Source organism: Alligator mississippiensis, chromosome 6, assembly GCF_030867095.1.
Source record: "Alligator mississippiensis isolate rAllMis1 chromosome 6, rAllMis1, whole genome shotgun sequence".
Classification (NCBI taxonomy): domain Eukaryota; kingdom Metazoa; phylum Chordata; order Crocodylia; family Alligatoridae; genus Alligator; species Alligator mississippiensis.
In genome coordinates this window covers 58,375,390-58,389,738 of record NC_081829.1, presented here as the reverse complement: position 1 = coordinate 58,389,738, position 14,349 = coordinate 58,375,390, and the positions used below count along the sequence as shown (strand labels likewise).

Genomic DNA, 14,349 nt, shown 5'->3' with positions numbered 1-14,349 from the left:
CCACCTGAAGGTGGGTGCTGGAGTTCAGGTGCCCCTACTCCCCTTCCACTGGGGTGGTAACTGGCCTGCCATTTCTGAGGGGCTGTTCCACCACAAACCGCCCTGCCCGGCCACCCATCCCCAGCAGGGTGCAGTTTTAGGTCGTGCCCAGGACCAAGAGCCTCCTAACCATCCCCATCAGTATTGCCCTTACCTCCTGGTGTTACCGGAGCAGCAGCTCCACCGGGAAATGTTGTTTCCTCGGTGCCAGGCAGCAGAGTGCTGTGCTGTGCTGTGCTGTAGCACTCTGCTAGCCTGAATCTTAAAATGGCCATTCGTCAGAGCTGAGCCACACCTGCTGGTTGCCTCTTCAGGCTCTTAATGTGGCAGACACCAGGGGTGCTCTACCACACACCTCCCTTCCACGTCAAATGTGTCAGTGTCCCCATGCACCCCCGTGCTGAAAAAATGGCAGTGGGGCACTTTGACTCGATTAATCGAGTCTGCTCCAGTGTGAAATCCAGCACGTTGAAGCAGGCTCCTGCACATCTCTAGGAGCACAAAGTTACCAACCCTTGAGCCACCTATAGGCATATCACACCCTTAGCCCTAGCACCAAGGACACATGCTTTTTCAACTGGCTTTTTTTCTTCCTTGATATTCCAGTTTATAAAGTAGGAAGGCCACTGCTTTCTCACTTCCTTATTCCTATTTCAGACTGGCTCTTAGGGCCCTGACTTTGGCTCAAGCAAGTGGGCCTCTGTAGGAGCTGAGAAGTCATGTCTCATCCATTTCCTTGTTTGCACACACAGCTGATTGGCTTATGTGTAACTGCTCATTGTTATGGGTAAATCTGAACATAACTCTGACTCTACACTGAGCTTGCGTCTGCAGAGTCACTGGGAAGACTTTTTGAGTGAATACTTTATTCATTAATGTTGCCACTTTTCATCAAGTGATTTGCTGGTATTGGGAACTCCCTAAGATGAGCACACCTACTGCCAGGAAGCAAACATTTATGAAAGCATTTGATTGAAATTTGATTTTTTAAAAATTGCCTTTACCTCAGGAATCCAGTACCATCAGAACCTCTGGCCCTTCATTTAGGAGGGGTTCTCAGGAAACCATTTATTTCTGTTTTAATTTTTCATACTTTGCCAGCTCCACAATGTACCGATCCACCCATTCATTCAGCTTATAAGTGAGGTTCAGCAGAATTACATCCTTCCTCTCCACCCTATTCCAGAGTAATTAATATTAGTTGTTCCACTGCTGCTGGGTTTCTATGGAATGAATGGCTCAGAAGATACATGGTGAAAGGAGGTTAGGGCAGTCACACTTCCTGGAAAAGCTGCAGTGGCAACCGCAAAGTGTCAGTGTTCAAAATAGGGATGGCAGCCTGAGGACTGTCTTAGTCAACTTGAAAGCATACTTGGAGCACATGGACAGCCATGTCATTTTCTAACAAGGGAATTTTGATGACTTTCTCTGCTCCTTTCCTGACTTCTAGTGCCATCACAGCAAGCTCAAGTTAATATGCTAGATCTCTTTCAGATTGTCTTCAGAGCCATGCTTTTATCATGTAGGAAGGAAATGGCCCTCTGCAGGGAAAGCAGACATAAGCATGGCCACTGCTTTTGTATAGAGTCCCATCGTGTCCTCATGCTCTGGAGTGCAGGCTCCTCTGGCTGGTTTTGTGATGAGATATCTGAAACTACTGGGCAAATGTCATCATACTGTTGAGCCCAGTGGTTATGTATGCCCCTCCCTGCTCTGACTTAATAGTGGATGCATTGAGTTATTGGGGACTGTGTGGGTGCATGTGTGTATATATCTCAAAGCCTTCTTGCTGCTTGTGTTGCTTTAGATTATCTTTACATAGGTCTCTGAAGTTTGAGAGATTTCTCCCTGTCCTTTATTTTATCTCTCCCTTTCTTTTTCATCTGAACTATTAAAATTTTGAGGGCAGTCAGGTCCAATCAGAAGTCCAAAAGACTGAAGGGGGAATCCAAACTCAAAGCATCCTTCTGGGCCAACATCTGGTCATGGTTTTGGAGTAAGAATATCAGTGGTGTCAAGGTGTAGAAAGAACAGCAATCATGGCAAAGCCTTATATGTAGAGTGAGGTGGGGCCAATCAGTACAAGAATTAGATATTTTACCTTAACTCCTTCCCTTGGTTACATGTAAAAAGACGGTCCTATTTTTGTTTCTACTAAAGTGTTGCTCATTTTATACAAATAACCATGTACTTCAGGATCATGGTAGCTTCCATTTGGGAAAGCCCCAGGGTATCTGTAGTAGAACTCTGCAGGTGAGGATGGGATAGCTGCATCCACACAAAGAGCTGTCAGGCTCTAAGGATGCTGAAGATTTGAGCTGAGACACATCAGCCAAGCAGGCACATCAGTCCACTTCATTTGCACTTTTGTGATTTTCATGAACACTAACATTCACTCTTGAAAGGGACGTAGCCACACAGCTCTTGTTGGGATGCTGTTTTGTGACCTGTTTTGTACTGAATTTCTCTAGAGCAATCAAAGTGGTACCCTGCTTTGGCTGCTCTTTGCCATTGGCTCAGAGATGGTGGCTGGCATGACTGATGAAGGACCTGCAAATTCTTTTGAAATCTGTAGCAGGAGATGGGGTTAAATTGAATGGGAAGGTACTTGAACGTGTGCAATCTGGTTGGTCAAGATATATTGACATTAAGGCATGGAAAGTATGACAAATGTTTGGATATGTCAGTGTAACATTAGTCTGTTCTTGGCACTGGGAGCCATGGTGACCTCACTGGAAATCAAATGCATGGCCCCTGGCTTCTGGCCAAATGTTTTACCATTTGCAGAATTTGGTCCACTTGTGGGCTGAAGATTTTTCATTGGTAGTGTTTGTTTTCTCCTCTCATCACAGTAAAGTCTTATCTGCATGCCCCTTATCCTGGACCAGGAAGGGCTGAGAAGGTAGGTTGGTTTCCAGGCTGATTCAGTCACTTATTTTTCTCATGAGACTCAGCTGAGGTGATGTTCACCTCTCCATTGTGAACTAGGTTGAGACTGGCAGCCTATTCACACAGTCAGTGTTTTCAGCAACTACTGATTGGTCCAGAGTCAAATCAACAATTTCAAGGTGAAAGCTTTGTAATCTATGACCTGTCCATTCTGCCACCTGGTCCAATATCATCCATGGAAAATTATGAAGGAAACTATAGCGGGATTAATCTGAGAAGAAACTGGCAAGTCAGACATGTAGCAAAAGATGTGAATAGGTGCAAAAGGGACAAGAAATGCATCACATGTATTTTCAGTCCAGTTAAACAGGTGGTACATGGATTACAGCAGTTGCTGATGCACATGTCGAAGATGTAAATTATGCCCTCTCCTCTCTTAGTGTGAGAATCAGTCAGGAATGAATGTAACAGTCGCTGTGGGGGTGTGTGGTGAGATTCAAACAATATGTAATTTCAGTACTTTCTGAGCCCATTTGCTTCCATGAGATATGAGCCAATGGGACATATGATAGGCTTCATTTGCATTAATTCCTAGGCAGCTGCAAGGACCATGTGTCTCAGCAGGGAGCTGAACATGAAATATGATTGCAACAGCTCTAGTGTGTGGTTCTTCCCTTCTCATGACCGCCTCCCTCTTGCTCTTTTTTTTGTCTTGCTCCAGGTTATGCTCCTGTCACAGGTATGTGCCACCCTCTACGCAGCTGCACTCTCAACCATGAGGATGGATTCTCCTCAGCATTCGTGGTTGCCCATGAGACTGGCCATGTGTGAGTCAATGGATATTTTTTCACTGCTGCCTGGTGGGTGTGTCTACACATGCATTAGATCCAGGAGCAGTTTACCCATGAGTAAAAGCTCCTGGGCAGGCCACACATGCAGGGAACTGGGAGCAGATTTGCGGCTGATGGCAGCAAACTGCTCTCGATTCCTAGGGTCCTGCAGTGGGTCCCTGCTGCCACCAGGGGGAGCTCTATGTTCCCTGTGGGTGCTACCCCGGGGGGTTGGCAGGGAGCACCAGGCTAGGAGACAGCTGTCTCCTGGCCGGGGCTGGAACACCCTGCCTCTGGAGGAGGAGGGGCTGCCTGCTTCCAGGGCGGAGACAATGTCCCCCCCACCCTGGCATCAGGGAGCTCTTGGCCCTGGCTTGTCGACTGGAGGTATGAGACTTAGAAAGAGCTGCAGGGGAGGGGCAGATCCCATCCCCTTGCCCTGATCCTCCGGTGGGGCAGCTAGCAGCCAGCTTGCTGCTAGCTGCCCTACTTGTAGATTGAGGCTGAGGGCTAGAACTGGCTCCACACCTGCTGTTCTTTCCAAGCCTCATGTCTTGATCACCTAATCGTGGCACAGGACTGGGACCTGCCCCTGACCGGGACAGTTCCCAGCCTCTACTTCACGATTGCAGGGCAGGAGCTGGGGAGTCTGTTTCCTGCTCAGCTCTGTGATTGCCTGTTCCCCACCCAGCATGTTCAGCTCTGCAACCTGTTCCCCAGCCAGCTCCACAATCAAGGAGCCAGGCAGGGAACGGGCTGCTCCACCCCCGCCAGCAGGGAGTTCCCAGCATCAGCTCCAAAACTTCAGGGCCCGTGCTGGGAGATCCTTATCTCTCGGCCCAAGTTACACAGTTGTGTGCATTTACATGTGCATATGTTCCCCATGACTTCAGAGCTTGGGCTGGGAAATAAGGATCTCTCAGTGCCAGCCCCACTGTCATGGAGCTGGAGCTAGAAAATAAAAATCTCCCAGCCCCTGCTTCCCAATCATGATTTCAGAGCTCCCTGCTGCCAGGGCAGGGGGACATTGTCCCTGCCTAGGCTTTGGTGGCAGACCCCACCCCGGCAGCAGGCAGCTTCTGGGGGCAGGGAGCAATCTTTCGCCCCCTGGTGGCCAGCTGAGTGGGAGCAGATTTGCCCCTGGTCAGGCATCTGTCTGAGCACTACTGCTCAGTACCTAATTGCAAATAAATTTGCTACTTGTATTTGCAGGTAGCAAATTTACTCACGATTAGTGAGGTGTACTGCACAGTAAGCACATGCACATGTAAATGCACACACTTACTGCGCAGTAACATACACTACTTCGCAGTAAAGAGTCTCATGTAGATGCAACCGATGTCTCAGTAGGGTGCTGAGTGCTCCTAGCTTGTCTGTACTGACATGCACAGTGTACTTTCCCTCTGAATGAGAAGCTGTTTTGTGCTGAAATAATGGCCTTCCAAAATAATAATGTGGCATTTGATAGTGGCAAATCTAGGAAAGTAGTCACTTTTCAGCATAGTTGGTTTAATGAGCCACTCCCAAGTAATCTGCTTTAGCCTTTGCTGTTGACTTGTATATAGAGCTTAGAATCCGTTGCTTTGGTTTTAGCCTGTGTGTGGCTATCAAAAGGCTTTGAATGCTGCGTTTTACTTCTAAGCATGAATACTTGGTGAAGATGCAGAAAAGTGTCCAGAAATTCAAAAGCCATCTATTGTTCCTATATAGAAATAAAACCCCACGTTCAGATGCCTTTAATTCCCACAGTTAGTCTGGTGTGGTTGTTACAGGCATACAGGCAACAGCTGCTTGCTTTTCTTTTGGGGCCAGTAGCCTCTTGGTGGGACTTACAGTGTTCCCAGGTTGCTATATAGTACAGTCCTGGGGTAGAACTGGGAAAAAAATGTGCTTATAGTGACTAAAAGGACATACTTCCTGGTTACGGGAACCATGAAGCTGTGAACAGTGACAGAAGCTCCATCATCTGAGTAACTTCAATTAGATTGGAAAAAAACACTCTGTCAGAGAGTGTAACAAGTAACCTTAATGAGAATAGATCTCATCCACCTTGTGTTCTTTTAGTCTCACCAGCAGGGATAACAGGAGTTATTTACATGTACTGTGTCCAGGAGGAATCATGCACAATACCCGTTAAGCTTATTACAAATACATAATTGTCTATTCCTTAAAAATGTGAACCATAAAAATAGAAATTATCCTATCCTGGAAGAGGGAAAGTGGTGGACTTGTATGGAAGGGACACTTCTTGTGCATCCTAGGAGAATTTCAGAAGTTTGTGAAACAGTCTATAGAAAAAAGGAGATTGAGATGTCATCAGCTGGTTTTGCAACTCTGGATTGTAAGGTCTTAAAATTCAGTGGCCAGTCACACTCATACTGGCTGGGAGGTGTCCTGCTTTGGGAGAAGACAGAATTCTTTCCTGGTGGCTGTTCTTTATCCCATGGGCTGAAAAGTTGAGTCCAGAGGAGAACGCTGGCTTTATTAAAAGGTAGAACAACTCCTCAATTGCTTTTTTCATCAAAAGTAAAGTATTAAATATCCTGGACTGGATTGTTTTAGTGCGTCTGGGATAGATTCTGGACACAGTACCTGGAGATGCTCTTTATTTCCTTTTATCCTTCTCAAATTATTTTTGTGTCCATTGAAACATGTGTCTACCAAAGAAACTGCAGCATAATCAGCAGATCTCTAGCATGATAACTACATCAGTGGTGGGTAGTACAGATACTAATTTAGCTTCATGATGTTAACTGCGAAAAAAGTCACAAACAGGAAGCAGAATTTGGACATTTATGACTATTAAATATAACAAACTGGTATGAAGCCAAAGGCTTTACTTAAGATCCCACAGCTGTTCCTTGAGCAGTCAAATCTGCTTTCAGTTTACAGCAAACTGCTGTCAGATGTTTAATTGGGCCAAACCAATGGAGTCTTTAACTTAGTGTACCATCTGTGAATCAGTGGCACTGAATCAAGCATATACATTGCATATTATGACTAAGTACAGTAAAGACATTAAACTGCTGGAAAGATGGTCTCCCAAAATCCTTATAGATCTAGAGCTGGGAAACATGGACAGGATGGGCAAAAAAGACTTACCTGAGGAAAAAATGATGACAAGATGAAATCATGTGAAATTATTAAGACTTTTGGTTAAAGTTCCTCTAAATGAAGTTTATAAATGTGATCAGTATTTCTGCATCATTGTTTTTGCCTGTGCTCAGGTTTACAGTGAATGTGTACTTGGTGAGCACTATTAGTTACAATGAATGCTGAGAAGTCTTCTTAGAATCAAATGGATCATTACTTACTGGGACCTTTCTCATCTGCCCTCCTTCAATTACTAGCAGATCTCTGTCCAGGGTCTCACCTAAGAAGAGATTAGATGCTGGTATTGAAAATTTCTGCCAGAACAAAAACTTACACTGTGCCATTCTGATCAGCCAGGGTTCTCCCAAGTAGCTACTTCCAAGTTCTAATGTCCATAGCTGGACAGTTCAGTTTTGGGCATCATATTATTTCTGTTTCTCATGCACTGTCCTGCACTGTTAGTGAGACTGGAATTGTGTGAGTGCTGGAAAAAGTATTGATTGAATATTGGTCCAAACAATTTGAGATGTGCCGGGAATATGTCTTTTTCCTTGTCCAATCAAATTAAGGCTTATTTGGGAAATATCAACATTTAAAATTTGACTGATGGCTGTTGCTTGATGGCACACCCTAAGGAACACAACTCACAGACTTTTTTAACAGGTTAGGTATGGAACATGATGGCCAGGGGAACCGATGCGCAGATGAGACCAGCATGGGGAGCATTATGGCACCATTAGTGCAGGCTGCATTCCACCGCTACCACTGGTCCCGATGTAGCAAGCAGGAATTGAACCGATACATACAGTAGGTCACTTTTAAACATTGTGATTTAAAATTAGCTAGTGTATGATTTTGGTATACAAATGAATATTACAGGCATTTATATGAACTCGTGTGCTTGGAAAGATGAGAGTGGAAGCAAGGGTTCTGATTGCAAAGACACATTATAGCAAGGAAGGCAGAAACGAGAAGAATCTTGTGTAGCAGGTGCCCCAAGTGTTTCCTTAGAGCTGTGATGCTTGACCTTTTCCCTGGCAGGCCAAATGGGCAGTGCCCAGTCCCTCCATGGGCTAGATCCAGCCAGTAGTCCTGATCTGATGCCCAGGGTGGGTACAGCCCCATCCAGCTGCCTGAAGAAGGGCAGGGGGCAGGCAGGCCCCAATTCAGCTGCACGGGGAGAGGGGGCTTGGTCCAGCCCTAGCCTGGTCCCATGTTGGGGGGACACGGTGGAGAAGAAGGCATGGCCTGGCCCCAACCCAGACCTGCAGCAGGGGAGGAGGCATGGCCCAGCTCTAACCCAGCCCTGCAGGGAGAAGGGGGCATGGCCCAGCTTTGAGTTGGGGAATGGAGAATAGCCCAGCCCCATTTGGCTGCGTGGAAGGAAGGGACATGGGAATTTAATAACAGGGGAGGGTGGTTGTGTTAATGGCCGCTGCTCCTGCACTGCTAAACTTTCTGACGTGGGGAGCCCCACAGGCTAGATGCTGTCGGCCGGAGATTGAGCACCCTTGCCTTGAAACCTTAGCTCTGAGCTTGGAAACGTGACCTTGAAGCTAGTAATTGCTTTAGCTTCTATGTTAAAGCTTCGTTGCTACCACATATGCCTTCTGTTTGTCTGATAAGTCTGTATAAATTTTACTATTTAAAAAGTAATAATGGAAGGAAATCCCCTGGGAACCTGCCCCTAAAATCATGTCCTTAGTCGCCATTTGAAAATGCTTACTGGTGCACTTAGTCACCTTGGATAGATAGAGCTGATCAGAAAAAGATAAGGACATAAGTGGCTTCTTTCACTTGACATCTTTTGACAAGTCAGGCTTGTACTCAGAGGGACACCTCAAATGTTGCAGATGTCATTGGAACAGGAGATCACAAAAAGTCTCAGTGGATGGTTTGCTGAGAACAACTCACCCATGCAAATTCAAGTGAATTATTACTAATTCTAGGGCACAGCTTATATTAAGTTCTTGTGATTCACAAGTTTTTTGTCTGCATTGCTTTGCCAAAACTTAAGGCTGGATAATGTCCTGCATCATATACTGAATTGAAACACATCAGGAAATTTTGCACTTGTTTAAAGTAAAGTTTAAAAATAATTACAGGGGGCATCTATGTATAACCAGTTGACCCCAGCCTGGATTTGCTTGTACATCAGCCTTTTTATCTTAGGCAAAAAAGTATCAGTCAATTCTGGAGTGCAGTCGTTTGGCACGGTTTGTAACAAATGTATTTACTAGCAATTTAGAGTTCTTTGACAACGGCAAATAGGTAGCTGGTGGATAACCTGCTGTTTTTAACTCCAAGGGAGGAATAGTTAAGGGAGGATGAGGTCTAATATCAGAAGTGCTGGAACAGAGGCCCACTTGTAGTGCTCCCAGGCTCTGACATGATGTTGGTGGAGACTAGCTGTGACCTTCTTAAAGCTGATGTACAAATGCACATGATAGTGGTGGCTAGTGTTAGAGTGAGGACCAAGGGAGTGAAGATTCTTTAGCAGGGGAGGGACAGGGACAAAGAAAGGTGCAATTAAAGCAAGGAAAATTTGTCACATTCAGTCTAACTTTGTCTTTGCCTGGCATCACTGCAGTTCCTATGACTGCCTCCTAGACGATCCCTTTGAGCACCAGTGGCCCAAGCTCCCAGAGCTCCCAGGAATCAATTACTCCATGGATGAACAATGCCGCTTTGACTTCGGTGTGGGTTACAAAACATGCACGGCTGTGAGTATTGCGTCTGTTAGCAGGGTATGAAAAGGAACTCACTTTGTGGAGGAGGGTACTAAAAGAATCATTGGAGATCTTAGTGGTCCTCTGGAGGTTACTGAGCTATAGATATTAGAAGCTTGCCATGTGTAGGTATTCCAGGCTTTGGAAGTATCTCTGGTCTATAGGTCTGGCATTGTTTATTAGGTCTATTTGATTTCTAGGGAGGATGAGCATGCAGGGTGGAAACTGGCTGCAGTCTTTCCTCTTTACCACATTTGATTAGAAGTGATAGTGTCCATAAAGCAAATAGTACCTTCTGCCTGTCCTGATGGTAGTGTTTTAACAGATTTATGTATTGAGTTTGAGAAGGGAGACTGCAAATCTGAGGGGCTAGATCTGTTTATACCCAAATCAACTGAGAGAGAGGAGAGGCTTAAGTGGGATAAAAACAGGTATTTTGCAGTGAACTTCTTGGAATTACTCCATGTCTACCTTGTGTCTAAGTCTCTGCAGTGGGACAGGCTCAGAGTTCTCAACTTCTTTGCTCTTGGTCATAGTTTCAGGGTTGGGGGCAGTTGAGGTTGGTATATGTCTATCCATTAAAGTAACAGAAGGGCTCTTGTTTACTTCACAGTTCAGAACCTTTGACCCTTGCAAGCAGCTGTGGTGCAGCCATCCAGACAACCCTTACTTCTGCAAAACCAAGAAAGGGCCCCCCCTGGATGGGACCGAATGTTCCTCAGGCAAGGTACCTGCAGTACTGGGCATAGTAGAGTCTGGATTTACTATTACTAGAAAACAGATGTACTTCTGCTCAGCTTGGGTCAGAGATGTATATGCACACACATAATCAGCTGTGTAAATACACTGATCCCTGCACAGTTTCCTTGCAGAGTGGAGGCACGGGTGGATGGGGTGGGGAGGGAAGAGATATATAGGCTTTTGCATTAGTCTGCATTTTGAAAATCATGCATCTCTTCTGTTTTATTTGAAAAGGTGAGAAAGATCTATTTTCTTAGAAACAAAAGTGAACTTTTGAGATGCACCCATGCTAAGGAATATATTGTAATAATTCATGTAGAATCTTTACCATGTATGTGGTATTTGGTCTTTTCTTCACTTAAAAAGTATTTTTATTTCTTGTTTTCCTCCCTAATGATTCAATATCCCAGTGTTCAAATAAGGGCTTTTGTTCCTCACAGACCATCTTTCTTCCTGTTTGATTTTAAAATGAAGCTGTGCAGCTGGCAAATGTTATGACATGACAGTCAGTGCCATAGCAACAGACTGTGAGGTCATCAGTTTAGGAGTATGACTTCATCGCAGGATCGGACTATTTTAGGGTTTGCTATTACTCCCATTACCACAGCATGCAATTGCTTATGAGTCAGAAGAGCAGCTGGATTGCCTGGGACTCTTTGCTTACTCACGCATGGGCCAGGTACAGACATTACACTTTTACTGATATAAGTGATGGGAAACCAGTCTATACCCATAACAGAACAGAAGTTCAGCACGCAAAACTAGTCTATACCCATAACAGAAAGGAAGCTCAGCACACACAGACTGGTTTAAAACTAGTGGAACCCTATCTAAGATTTGCACACCCACCAAAGGGCAAATTTGTATTCTGTTCAGTACCGATATAAACTACACTGCTTACAGAAAACCGCACTTAGATTGATTCTGCCTCAGGCTTTTTGAAGGTCTGTACCTAGCCATGGAAGTCCCAGAGGCACTAACAACATGAAGTTTGGCATTTTGGGGAGTCTGCTGAAAGAGTGAATCTACTGTAAGGGCAGTGAAGGTACATATGTATAGAAGACTGTTAGATGTCAGAGGATGAAGCAATCTCTTACATCTGAGCAATGCTGAGAATGAAATCTTTTCAAAGAATCTGCTTAAAATAATCAACAATTTTAATAACAGCTTCAAAATGAATCGCATTGATCTCTCTGTAAATGCTGCCATATTGAATGGCTAGCACTTGAATGAACACTGCCAAGAACTTAGAACTGTATTATTAATGTCTGTCTATGCATTACATACAGTGCTGGTGAAAGGTGCCAGTCTGAAAGCCCTGGAGGCTGAAATCCTTGTTTCTACACAACACACCTGGCACAGCAACAGCAGTAACATCATTCTACTCGAGTTTCTCAGCCTTGCTCAGGTGTGATCACTTCTAACAGTGAAAGGTGGTTTAGTCTCCAGGCCCATTTAATTTTGTATCTCTCTGGGAATCCTTTTCTCCAGGGATTTTCTGGTAAGGCTACAGACTTATTTCTTAAAGGCCACTGAAAAGACAGCCTTATGTTTCTACCCCAGATGGGTTTTCACTCAAGCTGAAAGGTCTCCACTATATCTATGTTTTTATTGTTATTACAGGAGCACCCATAAACCGTAGTTCAGATCAAGGCTCTGTTGTGCTATGCACTGTTCAGACACATAGGCTGTGTCCACAAGTGGTGTGGATGTTTGGTTCCCCAGGGACAATGTGCACAGCCGCTAATTGTCCCTGGGGAATGCCCATGCCACTTGCACTCTGGCACATGGCAAGTTACCCCAGGGGCGGTAGGGGAGCCTGGGGCTAGCACTGGGCTGGCCCCAGCAGCCTTATCTGGGGGCCTCCAGGGGCTGCAGCAGTGACAATTCTGCCATGTGGAGCCTGGCTGGCAGCCTCAGCATGGCTCCAGGTGGCCCAGCTCTGCTTTTGAGCGGCACACGCTCACTGCCTGTGCATGCACTGCTTCACCATTTTTCTCCACCATGTGCGGTATGTGGCATCACAGAAGTATCTGCGGTGCCATGTACTACATGGCTGCACTCATCTGGACATGGCCATAGTAAGAGCTGGTCCTTGCCCCTAGGAGTTTATACTCTACATATAACAGAAAAACAAAAGATGATAGATGAAACAGAGATGAAGCAACTTACCCAAGAGCTTACAGTGGAACCCAGGTCCCCCTTCATTACAATCGAACCTAATCCAACCAGCTTGCTAATACTTATACACAATTTTAAATATTTTATAAACTTTCTGTTAACTCAAAACTCAGTTACTGTCCATTTCTACCTGGCAGTTTTGCTTTTAGACACAGTTTTCTATGAAAGTACCTGTCAATATGGCTCCTTCATGGTCAGAAACAAACCATTTATGTTAGAGGCTATCAAATGCTTGAAGGAAAGTAATTTCTCATTCAAAATATGGCGTTTCTTCTTAAAGGGTGAAATCCTGAAATACATGCCGTCCCATTGTTTGCTATAGAGATTTCCCTTACTGGTAAATCATAGAATCAGTCAAAGAATCATAGAAAGTACTATTGGAAGGGACTTCCAAAGATCATTGTCGACACATCTTGACCTGTGCAGAATCATCCTTGCCATCAAGCCATCCTTGTACAACCCATAATGTAAACTCCTTCTACATAAGGTACCTCAACCTTGATATAACATAGACCATAACAGCCTAACCTTTCACAATAAAGCAGGGACATCATGGCAGCCAATGTTCTGCTTCTATAAAGGTTGTCAGTATATGCTTAAGAGATCCAGTAGAGGGACATGCCCCCCACTACAGAGGAAAGCAACTCTCCTCACCCCAAGATCCATACCGTCTGACCATGGATAAAATTCCTTCCTGACGCCCAAATATGGTGATCAATCTGACCATTGATTAGACGGGTGCAAGACCCACTAGCAAGGAGACCTACTCGGTTTGATATCCTACCAGAAGCATTGGCACTCCCCCCCGCCTTGGCTGTCACAGACAACTCCCTATGCCTCTGAGGAAGGTTTAAAACACACCGTGACACATATAGCAGAAAGAGGGGAAGGGAGCAACCTAGCCTCAAAGCCGTGAAACATGGGAAATACGCATAGTAGAACTGCAGGCATAGCCTTACAGACTACTATATCATCACTGACCAGTGGCTGTCCAACCTCTTCTTGAACACTTCCAGTGGTGGGGAGTCCAGAACTTCCCGAGGCAGTCTGTTCCACTGCCTCACTGTTGTAACAGTGAAGAGGCTTTTTTGGATATCCATTCTAAACCTACTTCACTGAAGCTTCAAGCTGTTGGTCTGTATCCTTCTTACCGCAGCAAGACAGAAAAGGTGCTTTCCCTCTTTTTTATGGCAGCCCTTCAAGTATTTGAAGATTGCTATTATGTCCCCTCTGAAGCACCTTTTCTGTAAGTTGAACATGCCCAGTTCCTTCAGCCTCTCCTCATATGATATGCCTTCCAAGCCCCTGATCATCTTGGTTGCCTGCCCCAACCCTCTCTAACTTCTCCAGGTCCTTTTTAAAATGTGGAGTATAGAACTGCACACAATACTCCACGAGGCCTAACCAGTGATGAGTAGAGAGGCGCTATTAGCTCCCATGTCTTTCATTTAATGCTTCTATTAGGTGATCCCATCCTTATATTAGGTGATTCTATTGACGCATCCTAAAACTGCACTCACTTTTTGTGTAACTGCATCACACTGCAGGCTCATAGTGAGTCTGTGATCTACCAAAACTCCCAAGTCCTTTTTCATAGTGCTGCCATCCAGCCAGGTGTCACACATTTTGTATTTGTGTTTTTAATTATTCTTCCCGAGATGAGCATTTTGCTTGCAGAAGGGCTGAGGAAGGTCTTTAAGTTCATGCTTGACTATTGCTTTATTACTCCATGGAACTTAAAATTGAGAATATGTAAAAAGCTGAGAAACTTGAATGAGTACCTACATATTTATTCAGTTCAGGTGCAGACTGCCTACCGCAGTGCTAATATACATTACTAATATGAT

General features: G+C 44.9%; 2 protein-coding genes across 6 annotated transcripts in view; one reads left to right on the top strand and one right to left on the bottom strand.

The window, feature by feature from the left end:
- LOC102567289 (steroidogenic acute regulatory protein, mitochondrial) overlaps nt 1-14,349 on the bottom strand; it is a 96,805-nt gene that overhangs the window by 36,099 nt on the left and 46,357 nt on the right. The gene's annotated exons all lie outside the window — the stretch shown is intronic.
- The window catches only part of ADAMTS14 (ADAM metallopeptidase with thrombospondin type 1 motif 14), a 134,668-nt gene that overhangs the window by 88,619 nt on the left and 31,700 nt on the right, over nt 1-14,349 (top strand). For all 5 annotated transcript variants that reach the window (XM_059729904.1, XM_059729903.1, XM_019484328.2 and 2 more), the window contains exons 7-10: nt 3,650-3,755; nt 7,515-7,658; nt 9,442-9,574; nt 10,194-10,307. In XM_059729904.1, the coding sequence (XP_059585887.1) occupies nt 3,650-3,755; nt 7,515-7,658; nt 9,442-9,574; nt 10,194-10,307 (497 nt within the window). The remainder of the gene's footprint in view (nt 1-3,649; nt 3,756-7,514; nt 7,659-9,441; nt 9,575-10,193; nt 10,308-14,349) is intronic.